We start from the raw sequence: 22,572 nt of genomic DNA on the forward strand, positions 1-22,572 counted from the left end.
TTTACTTACAATGGTATCTTGTTTGCTGATATCCGCACCATGCTTGAGGAGAAGTTCGACAACTTCGAGATGGCCTTCGGCAGCAGCTCGTTGAAGCGGTGTGGAACCGGACTGTAACAAGAGAAGAGTAATAAAAAATTAACATCTGACAGGATGATAACACGGAGGTGACAGATCTGGGTGAGGTATCACGTGAGATCTCTGCCTCTCTTCCTCTCTCTCCTCCCATCTCAGCCTTTTCTTTGGCCACTGAGCAAGCAGCGTTACGCAAGTGTAGCTAGGCTCCGTAAACGGTCCTGTCGTCCAGTTATGGCAACATGGGTCAAAAACATTGCGGTCCTTGCAGAAGACGGGGTTCACCTCGAGTTCACCGTCAATTTCGTACAGAGGTATGCAAGCATGTACGCGGGCCTACTTTGTCGGGCCCACCATGGCGAATGCCGTGTTTCGAGGTATATGTGCAGGTACCTCGACGAGACTGACTCGGGGCTTGAGAAAGGAACGAGTTCTTCCCCGGTGAATAATAATTTGGCCCTTATACCTCGAAGATACTCGTGCACTGGCGTTTCTCGCGAACGACTGTCTGCCTCGTGCGGTGCATCTCTATGCTCTCGGAATAGGCATAAAAGGATTTACACCTCGGCCACGCCCATCATCCTAGCCCATGACTGAAGGTATAAAGTGCTTCAACATTTCCAACTTCCAAGACGTTTCTATAAATACTTGCACGCTTACTTCCATCATGCCTACCCTCGGGCGGTGGTCACCGGATGTAGATAAGCTTCTCAGAAATATCAGTCAACAGTGTGCACGTAAGAAATCAAAGAAATTTTAATCGGATTTCGTTATTAAAATCAGCGTTTTCGAACATTCACTTATTATCGAGGAATAATCATTTCATACAGTGCTCGGCGAGATATTGAGCTCGAGCATATTGCTATTGAACTTCTGAGCGATGATATTGATCAGTGCCAAATTTTACACGACAGAATTAGTTTGAAATCGAAGTTGTATGGATTTAAATAATATATCAGCATTCGAATCTTGATCTCCTCTAATTTCTCAATCGAAGCCCTTCGACCAGCTACCCCAAACTCTTGTGCACCTATCTCCAAACTGACAAAACGCACAAGTATACCCCAAAAAGGTTGTAATCCGTCTTCAAAAAGCTGGCAAAAGCTTTGTAATATATTCGGCATAAAGTTGCTCCCATTCAGTTTGAACGGCTGTACGCTTATCGGTAAACGGAGCAGTCTAGTTTGATGTTCGCAGTAACTCTGGAATGGTGCGGGTACGTTGAATACCCGACAGAGGTATACTTTTCCTTGTAAGTGCGGCACAGAGCTATTCCATTGGTGGTCTGTCGTCGGCCTGTGGGGATGGCTGCCTTCCCCGCAACCAGTCCGTCTTATTTCTTCTCATTAGCTCAGTCAGCACGGTGAAAACGCGGAATGTCAGATCTATGATTCTACGCTGACCGCGACGAGGGAACAAAGCGCTGAGAGATACGAGATAACGATCTCGCTTGAATTAACTCGCTCGCCGCCATCCAATGTCCTTAAAATTGCTCTCGAATCGCATATAATTACACAATCTACCGCTGAGACTTGTACTTAACCGTCTCTATTAATTAGCCCGTGATCTTACCGTGCAGTCGGCTTCTGTGACCTGCTCAAAAAGCCTCAACCGTAGTAGGGAGTACGGGTATATCTATACAACGTCTGACCACCACGAGTGTTTCGCATTCTTCTCTGCACGATCGTGATAAAGTTTAAGCTTATCTACTTTGACGCGAAAGTTTTTGCTAAATACATTCGTGTAACGAAAAGCCTTGTGTCGCCGTAATGCCAACTCAGAAAACACACCATTATTAAGTCCATTACACTCGAATGTGTGGAAAAAGAAATCAGTACAATGATTTTACAAAAGTGTGCTGATCTAGTCTATTCGTGTAATGTGTTTCATGAGGCTCAGCAGACCGTACCTACATACTTTTTCACAACGATGCGTGAACAGCTGGGTCACACTGCCGGCCCTATCTTGGAACCATAACCCGCAATCAGTGGAGTAGATATACTCGGTGTAATTTAACAGCACCAGTAAGAGCAGAGCGGTGGCAGGTCTATACGGTGAAAATAGGGCCATATGATACGGTGATCCGATTGCACGTGAAAGCTGGCATTGTTTGCAGGGTCGTTATTCCGCGTATTGTCTCAACCATGGAAGCAAATGGTTCCTCGTTCCTCCTCACGGTCGGTGAACTCGAATTTAATGTTCCTTACTGAGTGACTTGAAAGTCGTGGCGTAATTGTGCGTGTTTCATCGCTTACGTATTATATGAAACTGCACAGAAATGCTGCAGCGGTGTTCAAAAATGCAGGCTAGATTTTGATGCAGCCTCTGACAATTGCACACGTGACAAGTGTCGCCAATTTCAAAAGTAATTTATATACCAGCCACGCGTGTATGACACTTTGGTATGTTGTATTTACATCACGGTCACAGGGAATATGCCACAGTTTTTGATGTGATTAAATCGTGATGGAGCAATTGGTTTACCTTTGTCTCGTCAAAAGTGCCTACGTAACGGGAAACGGTGGTTTAAGTTATTCGAGAAGCACCTTTTGTGAAAGACGTGTTACCGTCTGGAAGCCCGGCAGGATTCTTTAATCCTCTGTATATCATTAGTTGTTTTTTTCATCCGACTTTTTCTTTCACTACCATGGAATTAATTAACCGTAGAAACGTTTTTTCTGTGACCGCGTATAACGTGACGTTGACGTGTAACGCGATCCTGACTAATTCGGACTTTGTTTAGTTTTTTTAGACACAACGCGAAATACGGTCGACAGAAGTGCCGGCGCCTTTATTCGCGAATAGGGGAACCCCCAGGGCATTCCAAATTCTGATTCGATGCGCACCAGGAGAGGATACTCATGCGCAACTCTGTATCTGGGCCCTCCTTTCTCGTTTTCTCATGTGTGGCTGATTGACAAGATCTCCGACTTAGCGGGCTCTTTTACCTACTGGCCGATCTTAGTTACCAATATCTAATTAAGAATTAGTATTTGCACGATTCTATCATTATTTCAAAGAACTTCGCCATGGGCGGTCTAGTCGAAGTGGCGCCATGCTTATGCGGAGCATCTTAGTGACTTTAAATGATTAAGGAACAGCATAACACCCTAACGAGATACATTGTTCAACAGTTCGAAAGGTCGAGGTTCACCAAAGCCTTACAATACCTGTTTCACGGTTAAAAACCATTTCTGATCGCCGGTTTTCACTCCTCTACTATATACGGTACGCCACTTCCATCTGATCATGAAATAAATTCAGTTTGCACAGCGTTTCGAGAGTTCCCGTATGCCGCTCGTTACATCGGGAACCACCGCATACCTGATCCACCTTCTACAGCAAAGTGAAAGCGCCTTATCTCCGGAGGCGATGCATGGATCATTATTCGGGCAACATATAATGCAACTGAAAAAACACCGCGAAGAAAGTGTTAGTTTGTCAGCTCATCCTGATATCAACGGTTCCTTTTACCTCACCGAATAGTTTCAACGAAAGTATGTATGTATATAAATATACATATATATAATATATATATATGTATATACATACTGGCATGCCGTCTGCACGTGTCAAGATCTCGTCGGGGTTGAAATATGCTCGTTTGAAGGTACATCGAGCCGGACGCACGTCCATGCGTGAAAATGTTCACAACATTAACGTGTGGCGATATAAGTGTACGGTGCATGCAACCCGGACCCCATGGATCCTTTGAGGAAGCACTTAAGATTCTTTTCTCATCCTGGTGATTGTCTGCCCGTTCATTCAGCCGTTCATCGCGTCTGGCATTATTAAGTAACTTGCTCGGAAGCCCGAGGATGGAGGCGTACAATCCACTTGGACACAAAGAAAAGTTAGATTCGTTTATACTGTGTGCGATCGGTGACTACGCATCCACGGAAACACTTGGGTAATGTTTGAATTTCGAACTGGAAACATTCATTCAGAAGCAGTCGAAGCCGTTTCTTAAACGTTGTACTCGTGTGTTTGAATACCTACGTTGTTTCTTGTGCAACTAAAATACTGGGAGCGCAAAGAACTTAATTTTCATCTCAACAAATCCAACGTAGCTACAGTGAGCCTACCTAATTAGCATCGGAAACGATTGGGCGTCGAAGAGGATGCTTCAAGTTCTTGCATGGTACAGTGTCTAATGTATTCACCCTTTTCCGTGTGCCACAGCTACGTAGGTCGAGCATGCTAATTACTTCGCAGACAATACTGGGAGCGTCGATGAATCGTCGAGGTATAGGAAGGGGCGCACACACTATACGTCGATTTGAAAAAAATACTTGACTTTTATTTTTCTTAGCTCCCTTTGCAGTCGTGTTCAAGGTACCAGTTTTGTTGTAGAAGATGAAATCCACCGTTGAATCCAATGTCGAAATTTCATCCATCGCAGTTGCATCCAATTTTTTCCCTGGTGGTGCGCAATTTGGACTTTGAATATAGCATGAAATTTTATCTCATACTCTGGTCGGAATACTCAGAATTCAATCTCTCTTGTTCGAGGTGCGTATTTGTTGAAAGCCTCTTCTTGGTTGTAAAAAGAGCAGAAGGGTTGGTGGTGGGCAGAGGAGAAGAGTCGGGTCTGAAAAAGCGATACGAATCTCCGGCGAATTTTTGTGTGTCAGGGTGATATTTCGCCCGTTTAAACTGCGTGGGCCGCTGACACAACGCGGCATACGTAAGGTATGCGTATATTCCTATACGGACCTGGTGTGTCACTAACAAGCAAGCAAAGTTTGCGAGGCGCGAATCGCTAAATCAAGAGACGTCAGAATATTTACAGAGGATAAAACCACCGCCGGCCCTCGACGATTTATCGCATGTAGAGATACCTACTTGCTGGTCTTGCGTGTCTACCATCTCTTCGCACCGAGGCCCTTGGCCCTAGCTTCATTTGGCCTACTCTACGTTCCGCATTTGCTTACGAAGAGGAAGAAAATTACAATCATAGGCTCAAAGTGCGTTGGTGCCTCGTTCGACAGTGATTAATGCAACTATGCCACTTAAGTAATTGGTCGATGGATGTGGACGGTAAGCCCGGAATCCCGGCTCTAAGGCACGAAGAATTTGCGGCTGAAAGAAGACGTCAGAGGCATATCCAACTCGTTAATTAGCCAGGGGAACAAACCCGTGCTGGATTGGCTACCTGTGTAATCAACGGCTAAGTCTTCGAATAGTTAGGATTTTTACAGAATTTTATAATACGCTTATTTGGTCGTGAAATTGGTCAGTCGTTTCGAGATTTGACCTAACGACGGGTAGAAATTTAAACCGGTTCTGCCGTATCGCTGGAGATGCTCGAAATAAGAAAAATCTCTGTGTCGTAAGAACAATTTTCACAAACTTCTAAAATATAATCCGTTTTGTTGTATACATATAGACGCCTTATAGTTAGATGTGACCAGCATACGGGGTGTCCCAATTTAAAAGACGCGTTACGTTTTCAGCCGATCTATAGATGTTCCAGATTTTTAAGATGACGTGTTCGAGTGTTCTTTAGCATAGGGTCGATTTAACCCTCCCTACACTTAAGTGGTGCAAAAAAAAAAAAAAACGCCACAGTGATCGGGTTGAAAAAAGCCAATACAAACTATGTGTGAATGATGTGGACAGGAAAATTCCGTCCTAAATCGGATACCGATCGTCCGGGAATTCCGGACGAATCAAGTCAGCATGGTTCGGAATTTCCGAAATAATACCCCTTTCTTTCTTGTAGAACAATTCATCTCCAGTAAAGGTACCTCTTCATATACCTACGCGTTTCACAATCTCTTGTACATTCAAATTCAAAACATCTCGGTAAACAGCTTCTTATTGGAAATACCTGCGGGCACTCGACTCTGTAGTGGCTCTAGTCACTTCGTATTCGACGGATTATGGTGTCCTACAAGAAGCTCTACCATAGTATAATGCTCAGATCGTAGCTGCGCTTATCGTACTACACGTCTTACTGCTACTATCTCCACTCTCTCTCTTTCTCTTTCCTCTCTCTCTCTTTCTATCTACCAAAGGTTGTTTAATTTTCTCTCAATTTTTGGAACCGTAGCGAGAAACGGTGAATGAAAATCTCGTGTCGTATTACCATATATACATACCATACGCATCGTAACCGTTAGGTTAATCGTATTCACCATGACGGAGAACCAATGGTCATACCTTGCGAGGTGTAAATTAATTCACGGTAGCTGTTCCTGGCGTGTCTGTAACTATATCTATGAATAATCCAACGACATTATTGTACTTATCATCGTATACGGTCCAAGACCAATAATTGGCGTGTGTTTCACTGACCGTTATACTGCAAAAATTTGGTCTGCGGTTTCGGGTACCATACAAAGTTTGATGCGCAACTTCGGACGCAACGACATAAGTCCAACACGAGTAGATGTTTGGTGTTTTCTTGTTCGGAAAATAAGTCCGACAACCGCGGAAGGGTAATACAAGTACTGGTAAGAGTCTACAAACCCCATAGTATGACATTCATCGCCATGGAGAAACGCGGCGCGCTTTTGGTGATAATGGTCATGCTTATTAGAGGCAGCTAAGCACGTGAGTGTCAATTTCTTGACCCAAGTAACAAGCTTTCGCAATTTCCACTCTTGAGGTGCACGTATTTTCTTTAGAATGATCAATTATACCGGATATATAGCTACCGTTCGAATTACGGTCGTAATAATCTTCGCAGTCCCAATTAATCGCCTGTTGTACTCGTACTTAAAATCCAATTAACGAGAAATAATCTAAACCGATTAAACGCAGGTGCGTGCGCGCGTATTTTCGTTGTCGTGTTTGTCGTTGTTGGTAAAAGATGCTACGTTGATGAAGGGCAACAAAAATAAGAGTATGAAGAAAAACAAAGGGCAAGAAGTTGCGTTGCAAAAGTACCGTGTATGTGTAATGAAATTCAAATTGCTTGTAAATTTCATTTCACAACTTATTACGCGAACTTCGATGAACGATAAAAAAAATCATTTTACGGCCAAATTATTGTACAACGTGTCATTACCAAATGTGCCTTTTTGATCGATAAGTAATTGCCAGATAAGAGAGCAGCACGAATCACAGCAGTTTGTAATATCAAATACTGGCAGCTGCAGTAGACGGCCTTGAAAGATACAACCTTGAAAATTTAACTACCGTAAATCGTTCTGTGTCTCCTTTTGTGAGATCACTTAGCCAGGAAGCATCTCGCAGCGGCGCAGAGTTGAAAATTTGAGAATAAGAACAAGATAGTAGAAAATAAGAAGGAGACGAATACGAGGATAAGAAAAAAAGCTTTTGTTACAGAGACTGGTTTCGATTGCAAGAGCCCCACGGCGCTGTCTGGCTACTGTATTTCCATATACAATTGTCCTCCACTTTTGAAGCTGATTCTGACGCTCCCCCTGCGCCAGGAAGACATCACGTTTCTTCGTCAGTCCAAATGCGGAGACGTTCAGAACGGTCCAAAAGTATACTGTATTCCTGAATAATATCGATGATCGACGAACGATTTCTGGATTCACAAGTTATTAATTGTAATCCACGTGAGCGTCATTAGAAATATAAATAAATAAAAGTTGTGCGAGAAACATCGAGTTGTCAAATATTATACGCATGATAATTTATTCATCTACACTTTGCCTGCGATAAAATATCTCTGAAACCTGTTAGTATTCAATCCACAATGCGAGCATAGTTATATTGGATTTCTTTAATATCTACTAGAAATATTATTTCGACCCTCTTTGACGTGAAAGCACATTTTCGAATCTCGTACTGTAGGGCATTTTAAACAAAATAAATAGACGCTTTTGGGGCCGATGAAAATATTTCCTTCGCACGGGGATGCGGAAAATTGATACACCCCTGCATAGGGGTGGATTGTAGACTCAGTTTACTTCGGGGGTTGCTACCCTTAAGCGACCGTGTGGCCCAACGGATACGGCGTCGGACTTCGGATCCGAAGATTGCAGGTTCGAATCCTGTCACGGTCGATGATAGATTTTTTTTCCCTTAATTGACTCCCGCCGTGCGAAATGCGGGTGAAAAGTTAGCACCGAAGATGGACGCATACTTTGGTCTTTTGCTGTTGGTACCGATCGAAGAATTTCATCGAGTATTTCACATCTTATTTTTTTTACAGTCGCCACTTTCGTTCTTGCGCAACTGCCTTATGCGTACGCATCTTGGCAAATAGGAGAGTGCGAAGCGTAGATGTTAATTTTTACGTCACTTACGTAACGTAGCACGGTATACGGTTTGTAAACTTTTTGTTCGTACTTTTTTATCGTGAATAGGTACGTCAACGAGCGAGTAAATAAACGCAGCTTCCTAACGCCCAGGTGCCCTTCTCTTATATTTTGGTTAAACAAATTTACTGCAAAATTTAACCGACGTTCAGGATTCCTAAATCTAACAATAAATGGATATAATTAGGTGCTGGACGGTCTTTCGCAGGTAATGGCAAGACGTTTTAACCCGAAGACTCTTCTTCTCGTTGCATGAAACTTTACGAGGCATAAAAGTCAAGTACCAGGCGCGTACGTACAGCAAGAATTCCACCCTTAAGGAAATAATCTACAGTTGAGTGTAAATTCGTATCTTTAATTTTTGTTCGTGGGAATTTAACGATATGTATTCGAGATGAAGGAATTCACATCCAAGTTGAAGGAATTTTTCCCCAAGGAGAAGCTGTTGCATGTACGGAAATTATGGATCTAATACGTCTACCGCAGGTTGTCACTCATTTCACGAATAAAGATTGCCAAAAGCAGATTTTATCATGTTGTTCTCAGTTACTTTTGCCATTATTGATCTGACAATGAAATGAAATTACAAATGTCTGAACAGAGGCCAGCATTTAAATCCATTTGTCGAAAATCATGAAAACATTTTTTCCTCAATTTCAATCGAGTCTCAAACTGCCCATGGAGCTATTCCACGATCAATACTTTCATCTTTGAGATAGAATTCATGCCCCATTAATTAGACAAACAATTGCCATAGCATTCAAAAATTGAACGCGCAAAATCCACTTGTACGTTTATCCAATCCGGCAGTTTGAAAAAGTGATTTTTTAATTTAAAAAAGACGAACTCCAGACTGGAACGAATGTGCATTTCAGTCCTAGGCCGAGTCAGGATATCGCATTATGTATTTGGCCCAGTAATCTGTTCGAGCATTTTCGTCTCGTGTTGTTATGTAAATCTATGCAAATTGTTCAAGGCGTCGAATCACTGCAGGCAATTTTTGTGAACCATTCGCGTGTTTAAACCGAGTAACTCCAATAATGATTTTACTTTCGCTATCGTTTCGAAAAGGCGAGTCGTTTGATGGGTGAACGTGTCGTATAGATGTGATCGAAACCGAATTATGGAAATAAGCGAGCGAAGTAGATTCTTCGGGTATTGAATAAATCCTTAGCGGCTTGTGTAATTTCCTATGAGAGATTTCACTTCGGTTTCAAAGGAATTTATTTAACCATTTTATTAACCATCAGGTCCAATATTATACGACTGTTTTATTTCCCTAGATACTGATGAGGCTAACGGTTTTGTAATGGTCAGAAAAAAAAAAGATTTGTCCGAAGTTCGAAAATAATTACACGACGTGAATCCATCTGTATTTTTACGGTAAATTTTTGAAAAATGTACATATATTTATTTTTTTTTTTTGGAAGACACTCCGACAACTTAGTTATACTTTGCATAGAAAATTTTGTTCCGAATTTTGCTCGGTATTGTTGAGGATTGACTTTTCAGAGAAAGAGTGACCGCAAAATTGAGGAGTAATATCAAGAATATTCTTCCAAATATCTTCAAAGAGAAAAACACCCCTAGCGTGGGGGTGAAACATACTTCACCCCCAGAATAGGGGTAAGTCGCGCAAAATCGAAAAAAATCGAAATATGCTCACCTACATTTTCGATGACGATTAATTTAAGCCCACGGAGACCTCTGTGCGACCTTCCCCGTTCTTGCTACAGACTACGCAAAAAGGGGCGAAAAAAGGGGGGTTTTTGCGGTTACTCTCTATACCCAACATTCTTAATTGCATTACAAGGTAAGAAAAAAAATCTTGACCAACGATATGAATTATTCTCAGAGTAGGGTAAAAATCTTGAATTGCTGATTGATAGAAGGACCGCAATATCGAATTCTCATAGATGCGAAAATTTTATTCATAGAATTTAAAAATGTGGAAAGTTCATGTACAGAAAATTAAAAACGCAGTAAGTCGAAATACAAAAAAGTGAAAACATGGTACAGCCAAATCGAGAATCTGTACACGATTCTATATTATCCAGAGGAATTCTTACGATTCTAAAGTTTGGCATTCGGTGTTCTGAACTTTTCAATCTTTTCCTTCTCCCTACTTCGACTTTCACCATTTTTAAATTCCATACATCAAGTTTTCCCTTTTTTAAAAATTCTACATCGGGGCCCTCCGATTTTTTCACCTTTCTACATTTTCACCCCCACCCTTATTCCCGCCTGTGCGTATAGTGATTTTCTTATTCGCACATAACGCCGTTCACGATGGGTCTGCGAACGGTGTAACACGGCGGACGATTACACACGCTGCTGCAGAAATGTCTGTGTGGATACAAACCGTAACAAAAAGAACAACCAGTTCCGACCCCACAGAGTCGAGAGCTGAGACCTGGGTATTCAGAGACTGGTTCGTCTCCGTTGCCATTATACGTGCGTGGAGTTGAACCGTGATCGTGGAGCTGATTGACCTTTGACCCGGTCTGCCCATGGGCAGCTCGCGCGAGGGAGTTCCTTGTCGAGATTTTCGACGAACTAGCCAAGAGAGAAAGGATATGACGAAGGTAAGCCGATCGGACGGGGAACTAGCGTGTAATAAATCAATGTGTGGGCGAGATAGACCCGGGTTATAATCCAGTCATGTCCGCGTGTGGAGCTCGAGTCTCTGATGACGTGACACTTTTTTCTTAACACACTTTCAATTTACATACATAAACGCGTCTAATCGAGGGTCAAACATTCATTCATTCCGCGTTAATTAATGAACTGGAAAAACGTAGATGCAGCGTGAATGGCTGTTGAAACGATTCGACCGCCGTCTGATAATTATTAAATATCATACTCGAAGAGGAAGAAATAAGAAAAGGGATAAATCTCTGTTCAGAGCCAACAGCTGCCCTTAAAGGCAAGGTAAGATTTATTCTTCAATGGCGCGTTTCTTACCGCGGTTAATTTATACAGTGGGAATTGACAGAGCTGGATTTTTATCGAGTTTAGTATCGACGTTCTGTAATTATTTATTTGAAATGCCTGAGGAAACGTGCGGGATCTTTTTGGATCTACGTCGTCGGCTTGCAACTTATAGGTTTCATCCGAAGGGGTATTGATTTCATTTAGTATTACACAGTTTCAAATCATCGCATTAGAACTCGAGTTCTAATATTTAGCATGATGATGAAGATAATGAAATTGTTGCTTGTCACACGCGCAGTGGGTAATTTTTTTGTTAGGACAATATCGCGATTTTACACCCCGATCAAAACTAGGGATTAAATTCTTGCAGGTGCACGTTTAGTTCGTCAACTGTAAATTACGAACCTTGATGATCGTCGTAAATTTTTATTCACAACGTGAACTCGCACTCGTTATAATCCACTGAAAAAAAGATCGTTTGCATTACCCATCCCGCAGTAACACGCCACGGAGGAAAGAAAATGCGTAAACGTAATGTGCGCGCATTTCTGCTATTAAGTCTCGTAATAATACCTTGTCATGAATCTTAATTAAAAATATCTTGACGTGTTTCTCTACTCGAGTCTAAGTCAACGCTTTCACACATTGCTTTCACAAAATTTTGTATTTGCGGATTGTGAGAGCGAGTTTCTACGCACTTCGGGATAAGCTTAGTTCTTTCGGTTGAAAGTCAAAAAGTAAAATGGCCATAAAATAAAAGGGTGAAAATATCGAATTTTGAAAGAGTCGAATATATAATCCACGGAGTTTCAATGCATATGAAGGTAAATTGTATAAAATTCAAAATATAAAAAGGTAAAGTATTTCGTGACGATTTCATATTTCGACTTTCTATAATACATTGATCTTCCCACATTCCGATTTTTATGTATTTTGTGTGGCTCTCTTACTTTTCACCCCCCATCATTTTTTCCATATTCTCGGGTACCCGGTGAGTTTGAGAACATGAAGGGAGCTAAAACTGGCCGCTATTCGCCGCGCAGTTTTCGACTCCTGTTTTATTTTTCACTGGCAAAACCGCGAGAACTTGGAAGCCAATCCCATCATTATCTAAATGAGAGTCGTTACCTTTGAGCACCTACGGTCTCTGCAGCCCGCACTGCCCTACAAATTACAATCATTCGAGGGAAGATTCTCCCCGACGATACGACCTTCCCTAGCATGAATCCGAGTGAGACATTGCGAGTCAATTATTGCGCCTGGAGCGAATGCCGGGATGTTAATAGGCGCGATTTTTTACAAAATTCAAATCCATTCGTTTTTTTAATGTACACTTGTATCCCAGTAATTTCATGCATAAGGCGTCGCTCTAATGGAGGCGCGATATTCCTCAGGCTACGTCCGACATAATCATTGTCTAAGATTTTTACCGAAACCGTCTAAATTACGTTGACATGTTTAAATATACAAAAAGTTTTGCGCGATTGTGTCGCGTAGGCGTGAACCGAAATCTAAATTAAACACTTTCATCGTGCGGAGATCTGTCCATTTATTATCCTGAATAAAATATCGTTTCGTCTCTTAGAAAAAATAGAAAGATAAAACCGGGTTATGATTCGTCGTTTTTTAAAAATGTATTTCTTCGCACTTCGATGCTTGAATGTATAATTTAATGAGATGCAGATTCGGATTGCAAATATCAGAGGTACGGGAATTTGCGATTAAAGTGGCACTGCCATATCGATGAACTATTAGCCGGAAATGGGCAGTGCGGCGACTGTCGAATTCAGCATCGATTTAGCTTCGAATGATAGTGTGTATATACCGGTTTTATGCCAGGACAAAAAAGTTGTTTGACGTTAAACGTAGTGCAGAAATTACATAACGAAAATTTACATATTCTAATGCAGTATGTAAATTTTGGTCTGAGTCTTACTCCGTCACACTCGCATAAGTGTTTTTCTATCGGCATTCTTTAACGCGACGATCGTTTCAACGGTGTTTAGTTGCGCGTTACATAAAGAGAGCTTGTAACTTTATTCGGAACAAGTGGGTAGAGAGGATTATTATTCTACAGATTCACTGCCGAGGACGGTACTGCTTTGATATCTCACATGCCGATAGTAATTAACAAATTAATTGTACCGCTACGAAAATCATTACAGTTACATCTCTGTATAAGATTGTAGAAAATTGTTTCTGTGTAATTTAAAATACACATATATATATATATCCGAAATAATAATCTTGTACGGTGTTTCACCGTAAATTACATTTCAATTTTAAAAATGACCGTGGAACTTGGGTTTTAATAACAAGAGAATTTCATCGAAATCGTGATCAATTCGGAATCCCATCCGGGGTCTGATTTGCAAGCAACGTGCCGATAAAGTTATACCAAATACAGATGTAAAGACGGCCATTTATTAACGCGCCGACGTTTTATGCTGCCATTGATTTATCCTCGTACAGATAGCACAGCTCCTCGCATATGGTGCTCGGTGGGTTCGATCAAGCCTCTTATGGCCAGTACAATATCCACATCTATCACACAATGATCGGAGTCTGCAGCCTAGGAGACAAGGGTCAAATTAGCTGGAACGAGTTTCGTCTTCGTGTAGGGTACGAGCATCTCTAATTGTGTAAAATTGAACATAACTGAAGGGTATAACAACGGGTGGACGCCGGACGTACAGCAAAAGTGGTGGAATTGGCGGATAGAACACCGTGCGAAAAAGTGACGTATATAATCCGATGAGATTTTCAAAACTTAAGCCAATCAATTACGAGCCTCTAAGTAAGGAAGAAGTCGGCAGGTTTTTTGTTACCCAGGTATAACAAAATTTATATTTATAACTTAATTTATTTAATTTTTTGACAAAATCCCGACGCAAGAATTTTCTTCCCATCTTACAGTAGGTACTGCAGAGATATACGATGCTACTTGCGTATCAACTGATTACCGCATCGCGTATACCAATCATTGGTATATTACACCCTAGTGTGGCGTGGGTTATTAAATAACAGGAAAAATGAACGGTCCATACCGCGATACCGGCCGGCACGAGATACTCCAGGAATTTATTTACTTATAACGGGTTTTCGTATCGACCAGCTCTCCGTGTGTTCGATCATTTTCTGCCTTTGACTGCAGACCTCTGGGGCATTTTCTTGTACAATTTTACCACGCTTTTTATGCTCAGCTCTGATGATGGTATGCAATTGCGAAATCAGGGAAAACAAACACGCGATAAACGATGTCAATTTTTATAGAAGTCTCTTCGCTCTTTGAGCAGTATATATCTCTGTTGTAGGATGAAAAGGTACTTTCTAATTGTGAAAACCTCTCAATCTTTATACTTAATAGTTGAAGTAGCACGTCGATATAAATTTCGATCTAGCCCTCGGACTAGGCTATAAATGTGTTTATAGGAAATTAATGTCACCTTTGTCGAGTATATTTCATCTCTTTATTTCAACTTGGCCAATTTCGGTGCGTATTATAACTATCTCTCCGTCTTATTCGTTTTAATAGAGGCAAGTGTTTGAGGGAAAGCAAGGACTGACTTAAAATTATCTACGGTCTTGTTTTTGTATATTGTCGACGTAATTTGCTACTCGTATTAAAATAGCACACGGCCGGTTTTTTCAACTGCAGATACTACGATTCATATAACACCTGCCTACTTATTAGTAATCTGCGAAATAAAATGAGAAACATACGGGATGCGTGTCTTTTACAGACTGTTTAAGTATTTCGAAGTTTCGAATCTATTTACTTGTCGATGCGATTGCGCCAGAAACGTCACGCCGTTATGGAAAAGTGATTTCTCGACACGACGATCGCGTGCGAGCGATATCGAGTCTTTTTACTTATTCTTCTTCTTCTCTCTTCTTAAATGGAACAAAATTGACTCTCTAGTCACCGTTGCGCGTCGTTCGGTTTTAATAATCCTTGCGTGCTCGTAAATGATAAAAGCATAGAAGAAAATCAAACCATTGCAGAGGAATGTCAATCGCGAAAGCATGCAGGAAACATCGTAGGTACCCACACGTCGTTGACTGTAAAAGTGAAATACACGTTAACCGTGTAGTCATCGTTAACATGCAGGCAGCTTATCTAATATTTGCATACTATTATACCTATAATCTACGGTAGAACGATGTACTCTTGTCTAGAATGTTTTCTTAAACTCGTGTTATTTGCATTGCGCAGAAGCCGTTGAAGCTGTACAAGCCAGCTGAACTTTGATAAATCGCCCAAAATCTAGTTTCGAATTTTGGATACGAGTTCCAAGATATTTTATAACGTCGTTGACCGAAGACGCAAGAGTTTCAGTCAAGGATACTGACTACAAATTGACCGCCTCGCGCAGAGAGTGAGCAAAGTGTGAATGTAAATTTTAAAGTTGAAAAAAATTACAGATCGATCGGTTCGATTTCATATTCCTTTGGATTTACACTTCCGATTACAGCCGATCAATGACCGCGTATCCTGCTTATTATCCTCGTGATACGAATCACGTCACTTGTTCAAAGAAAAGCCTGCATTGCACTCGGGTTATATTATGCACGCTAATCTCCTGCCAAGGGTAATATCCCTTTGACGGTGCGTTGGTAATCTCGCGATTACGATCGGAGAGTAGGTACCTCGTCTTGTAGGACATCATAATGCGACATTCATGCCTGAACAATGCACTCTGCGCAGACTCTCTATACCTCAAGTTTTTATCGCATTGGCCAATCCTAGTTTGGAACGTAATACGGCTCGCCCAATTGTCAAACCTATACGAACCTGTATCTAGTTAGGAAAAATATTCCTCAGCACGACGGGGTGCCGTATATGCTCTGAACGAAGAATTATAGTAACGAAAAAGAAGAAGATGAAACACCTAAACGTGTAGGTATATTAGAGTGTGTTAAAAAAAGAATTTTTTTTTCGCTAAACGCGCATCGAAATTTCGGTAGAGCATCTCAAGTAGAATATCTCAGTAAAATGTCAGCTCTTAACATTGATATTTCTAGGTGCCTATTTTATTTTATCCATTTTCCACTTAAATAACACGTAAAAAAATAAAATCGGAAAGTTTTTGAATTTTTTGTTTTATCTCGGCAATGGCTTGACTTATAAACTATCTAAATACAGATTCTTATAGAAAATTTTACGCTCTATAAAATAGTACTGAAGTAGAATTTTCTCAACTCTAACCGATTAAGAGATATTCAATAGACGACTCAACGTTTATAGGCAAATATCTTATTTTATTGAGGGATGGAAACCCGGTAATTGGAGTTTCTGAAAACCGCGTATAGTGGCGAGATTATTTACAGGGAGTATCGACCCTCGCCTCGGTACGAATACTTTTCGCGCGTTAACTGCTGCAGTGAGGCAACGAAGGCCGAGTGCAAGTCGACGTTCGTATCCGTCTTCGGATCTGTTTACGGACCCCGACTGCGATCTCATCAGCCGCAAAATACTTTCCTCACATCGCGCTTTGAATACAATTTTACTTTTAGATTATATCGATCGCACATTTCGCGCCCGAGGCTTACGATACGTAGCCGAACACTGAAGCGAAACAATCAAAGTTCTTTTTCGCTACAATGTTTTCCAATTTTTTTTTTTTTTTTATTCTTACATTTTTTACTCTTTCTCAAATTTGTAAATTAGAGAGAAGTGAGAGCTGTGTCTTTCAGAAGGTAGTCAAGGTATTTGGAACCCTCAATGACCATGCGAAATTACCAATTCTTTCATGCTGGGCTTGCAGGACGTGCATGTCACTCCAGTACCAGGAAGGGGCTTGAGTGTGGATCACGTTGGTGTACGGGACAAAATTGTACTTCGGTATTCGCATCCACGCGTCGGCAACGTCGTACGTGTCGGCATGAACTCGTGGTTTCTCTGATGGTTCCGAGGTGCTTCGCGTGCCTTTGATTGTACACGGGTACGAGTCGGTGCAATGGAACGTAGGGCATATTCGATGCCTTTGCGTCTTGGTATTATTACTTCCTGCAAATTTGCGGAACTAAGTTCAGCACCTTTGGTGAAGATCGTGTTGTCGAAACTCCGGCGGTAAGACTTGACCCGATAACTCAGCAGGCTCGTTTCGATCGTCAAGTCAAATTAATTGCAAACTGGCTTCGCGGCGTAACTTCAAAACACCGCTTGTTCTTCTTCAATTCGATATTGCCCCGGCCATGGTACTTGTACGTGTTATACCTACACCCAACCACCGCGCGGATATGAATAATTGCCAACGTAGAGACGAGACCGTGAAGCGGGGAGAAAAAGACTCGAGTTTGACACGATCATCAATCAATAGAAGCATAGACGTAGCGCGACGTTCAATTTGCGTTCGGAAGACAGCGTAATTGCACACAACTCTACCTTCGATCAGGTGATATTTTTTAACCTGTCTCGTAAACGACTTCTGGCGTCTCTGCAACCGGAGCGATGGAAAGATGATCCAATTAGCGAACGAGCTAAGAACCGAACCTTGTGACTAGTTGATATCAAAATCGATTCCACGGATCTAGAGGATTCTGCAAAGTGAATATTACACCATCCGGCTACAGTAGAGCCTCAATTGTTCGATCCACTCTCCCCACTCCTACCTGCTACGATATGCGCAGAACGTTGCGCGCGAAATCGGACGGCGTAAAGCTCTCGCTCGGCGAATTGACGGGCACGCTTGATCGGTATTACAGCTACGGTATTAGAGATTTCGACAGCGGTCGATTCAGGCACAGATGACCTCAAAAGCGGCTTGGACGGATCGAAGTTGTTATTTTAATCAGCGTGCGTATTGAATTGTCACTCTACGAGTAATATGCGCGACGTACCTACATCCGTTCGATTACAATTCACGGCGTATATAACCAGTATAATTAAATTGAAAAGTGATGCGAAAGTGCATGGATGTTGTGACGCCAGCGTGACTGTTGCGCACCTATACATGCTACGTTTACCCAAGCCGGGCACGTTTTCGTTTTAATTACTTCGACTGGCAGGGCATCCGGTCTCGACAGGTGCCACTCGACGCTATTACGGTAGTAACCCGACTGATCTTGAGCGACTAACTACGTATATACTGGCAAATCTTTGACTTGAACGCATGTGAGACTGTAAAGTGAGGATCGCGTTGCGGCTTTCTATTCCGTTGTTAGATGTGTAATTAGAGCCTCCGACCATTTCGAAAGCAACGATACGAGCGGATCTGGAAGCCATGATGCAATTGAACTCTTGAAAATGATAGAAAGAATTTCAGAAGTAGGCAAGCCAGTCTACAGAGCAAAAGATGGATCGAAGTTGATGGGAAAAGTCTGCGAGCGTTATTACAGATCCGACCAATAATTATTTATCTTCACCAATTTATCGAACGACCCATGAACGTATGCATACCTTGGATAATGAAACTACTAGTGTGTGTTAATGAGATCGCTTCGAAACAGAGTTGGAATTTTCTACCTGCTCGAACCGACGGGGTTCCTATCCATATGCATAGGCATAGCTATCCACCCGAGTGCACAAGACTGTAATATAGTAAATCGTGTCAGCGTGTTGTAGAACCAGACTCGCCCGATACGAAATAAAGACTCTAGATAGTGTTACAATAGGATATTTCAATTCAATACAACATTTCAGGGCCCACATTAACTGTAAGAAATTCATTGTGAAGACCCGGTTTCTTTCAGAGATTCAATCCCCGCTTTGGATAGCACTGTGAAATTACTGGATTATCGTTATACGCGCACGTTACGTTGATTTTTTGAATCGAGACTGGCGATGAGGATCAACTATCAGACTTGTGGGACTCCCAGTGCCAGTGGGCCACTGTTAAAGGGTATGAAATCGTCGTAAACGGCGCGTGTCGCAAGATTTGTTGGTCGATGATGTGGGCAATCGTCGCAATTCCAGTGACCATGTAGAATATAAAAGAGTCTAGCCTGAGGCAAAGATTGTGGATCGTTTTTCTTCACGGTATACACGAAGTATGCGATCAAGGTACCTGTATGTCGATTCAGAGAGACAGGCGCAAGAAACGCTGGGAACGTCTCTAAAAAGAAATAAATCCTCCGTGAAACAAGTTTTACGAAACATTTATAAACCGTTCATGATCGTCTGCCGCATGGTTCGATAAAAAATGATGTTAGTTTCGTCGATATTTTTGGGGGCATGTTATATACGATCCTTGACCAGCGGTTAAAGTGTACTTCCGACATATTCAATTTCATACTGAATTCACAACTTCTCAGTCTTCTTAACTCTCTTTTTCTTCGTCTTATGTCATTCAGTTACCTCCAGAAATGTCTTATTAAAGAATTTTTTCGAGACCCTAGATTAGATTATCAGGTAAAAATGTGGAAATGGTGTTATGAGACAAAGGAATAGCAAGTCAGAACGTTCAGATTAATGTATTGTTACAGTATAACTAGTAGGATAATTTGAAAAAAATGCGATTTTTCATACTCCTACCCCTCAATACTTGAGTTTTGATAGCTTCCATTTTTGAAAGGAAAAATTCGAGACCATGGGGGTTGCATTTTAAATTGAAAAATAAATTCACCAGATTCTATTTCATTGTGACAAACTATAAACAATGTTTGGTCGCAAAATTATTGTTATGAATAAGATCGATCTAAATTTTTATTTAGAACACGATGTTGTCACAACAAAAAAATGTTCAACTCAAAGTTGTTTATAATTTCTTATAAAAAATAAAAAATTGGGAATAAAGAAAAAATTTATTTACTGAAATTGTTTCTCTTAATTTGAAATACAATCTCCATGATTCCAAATTTCTCCTCCCGAAAAGTTCGTCACAGACGTTGTAACGCAGATTTTTGCTGCACCTCGGCCACCCGAAAGACAACAACACGCTATTTAACAAAAATAAAATAAAAGAATATGTTTTACAATAGCGGCGATACAAAAAAAAAAAAACAACATAATTCAAAATTCGTTCTTTGCGATCCAAAATCAAACAACAGAAAATTATTCGTAACCTACGCTATTTCTTAATCTATCGAGCTTGCAGCTCGCTAACTAAAATCCAACTCAAACTTAAAAAATCTCAAGCGAGAAACTCTCAATTCGAAATCTAGACATAATCAAGCTACAGCAATAATTGCTACGAAACCGAAACTATAACTTAATTTCTTAATCCGGCTACCGAACAGACGGCATTCGCTCTAATGCCCGATTCGGTGCGACCGCGAGATTACTTGACAAACTAAACTAAACAACTAGAACGATGCTAGATATTATTCGAAACTCAAATTAACTAAAGCTAAACTAGACCTCGGTAACTCAATGTAAAACCACTTTAACGTAATCCTAATCTTAACTTAGTTCAACTATACAAAATCTACAGAGCTCAACATTATGCGAAACTCAACTAAACAAATTCTTAAACTCAAGCGTCATTCAGACGTAACCAAAACTCAATAATACAAACTTCGCATCTCAACCGCTACCTGAATAGACACAACGAAAATGCAATCTTGACTAAACGCAATCTCGACGCATCCGAAATCAAAGCTTTCTCAAAATCCTCAAAGACGCTGTTTGCTAATTCGAACACTCCATTTCGGCAATACGCGACCTACACGAGAGACGACACTGAAAAATACGACCGTGTACAGCGGAATTCGGGCTGTACATAAATTTAAAACGTAAAAGACGCAAATGCAAAATAACTATCCGTTATCCGGCAAGCCTTTACTCAATTCCTCTCGAAATTCGATCGCAAGAATATCAGCAGCGCTTACCGTTCCACATCCACGCAGCAAATTCGTCAACCCCTTCGTGATTCCTCGGCAGCAGCATGCTTCGCCAACTTCCAGAATTCCTCACTATTCCAGCGTACGTGAACACGTCGATTACACGCGATCGCCAAAACTAAACTGATTTCAAAATCGACGGCCTGCCGCAACAACGATCTCGTGACGTCATACCCGCAAGAACACGCGACAATTGATCCGTTATCGATTTCGTAGATTGCGCAACTCGACGCGCACCTGTCTTAGCATCGCGGCGCAGAACTTGAGGCTAGATCGCAATTTCGTCCTCCGCGCAGCTCTATGATGTTCCGGGGGGAGGGGGGGTGCTGCTGCTCCCTCGTCGCTAGTCGGTCCTTCGCAGATTCGGTTGTCAGCTGTTTGGCGGGTAAAGCGGGAGAATCGCGTCCGCCTTGGATGCAGGAATCTTCGTTGGCTCGACATCCTTTCTTCGAGATCGTCACTATTTTGCCACCTCGCAATTTTCACGAATTCGTTGCCGACTTCCCGCTTGCTGCCGTTGAAACTCGATAAAAAAAAAAAGAAACAAAAAGCCTGAAATATCTTATTCGCTACTCCTCGCGCTACTCGCTACAATGTCTCGTCTCGTAATCTCGGATGCGTGACTTCATTTCTGGCGCTCTTTTGCAAATACTTTGATACTGGATATCGAAAAGCCCTTAATTTTGATTTCGTCTAGGATTCAGGGTACCGTTTGTAATTGGCATCAAAAATGCCACGCTACAACATTAATTAGCTGTTACAATTAGAAATGTCCAGTGAGCGACGGCTTCTACTTAAGTTACAGAGCTCCCTCTTCGCGAGGATGTTTTTATTTTTCAAAACGCAAGTTTTCAGTGGTAGGAGCTTGAAAACTCGTTTTTTTTAAGCACCCATAATACCTATAATATATCACGATAAAAAAATGTCGAGTGAATCGTTGCGGTACAAATATCCACGGAACAATAGTTTTCCCGTATTAGTTGCGTGCAGTCTTGAAGCGGATCGGCACTTTTAACCATTGCTGAAGCGAAGCTGCAGTTATTGCATTATACATACATACATATAGCTTCGAGGAAACAACCATAAAGCTGAGAAAAAGCGTGGACCGATGGTAACCGGGTTTCTTATAAGAAATCAGATGCGGTGGCGTGCGGCGGTGCATCTCGAGCCTTTGCGAAGTGGAAAGTGAACAAGGAACGTCTGGTTAGCAGGCGATCCTCCGTTTGACATGCGGACAAACCGTCGCGGTAGAATAGACTTAAAAGACCCTTGGCGAGAATTGGGTTTAATCGTATAAAGTACCCCGTAGCGTTTGGTGAGCTGGTACTCTGAGATAATCTCTTGGCCATAGGCATCCAAAGGTCCTGAATGCGGATTCATCCGAGGATATCAAGATTCCGTGAGCTGACGATGTGTGCAGTGTGACGGAAAATTTACACCGCTGCCTAGCTTCGAGTTTTCACGGAGATTTCGCACCAAATGGTGAAGATGATATCGAAAAATTGTCAGCTAAAACTCTAGCTCAGTAGTTTTAATAAGT

General features: G+C 41.5%; 1 protein-coding gene and 1 non-coding gene across 8 annotated transcripts in view; one reads left to right on the forward strand and one right to left on the reverse strand.

The window, feature by feature from the left end:
- The window catches only part of LOC124174813 (ankyrin repeat domain-containing protein 6), an 84,988-nt gene that overhangs the window by 30,530 nt on the left and 31,886 nt on the right, over positions 1 to 22,572 (reverse strand). For all 7 annotated transcript variants that reach the window (XM_046554365.1, XM_046554355.1, XM_046554346.1 and 4 more), the window contains one exon: positions 10 to 111. In XM_046554365.1, coding sequence (XP_046410321.1) covers positions 10 to 111 — 102 coding nt within the window. The remainder of the gene's footprint in view (positions 1 to 9; positions 112 to 22,572) is intronic.
- Trnar-ucg lies at positions 7,988 to 8,060 on the forward strand. Its single transcript has one exon. It is a non-coding gene; the product is annotated as a tRNA-Arg (tRNA).

The sequence above is a fragment of the Neodiprion fabricii genome, chromosome 1 (genome assembly GCF_021155785.1).
Source record: "Neodiprion fabricii isolate iyNeoFabr1 chromosome 1, iyNeoFabr1.1, whole genome shotgun sequence".
Taxonomy (NCBI): domain Eukaryota; kingdom Metazoa; phylum Arthropoda; class Insecta; order Hymenoptera; family Diprionidae; genus Neodiprion; species Neodiprion fabricii.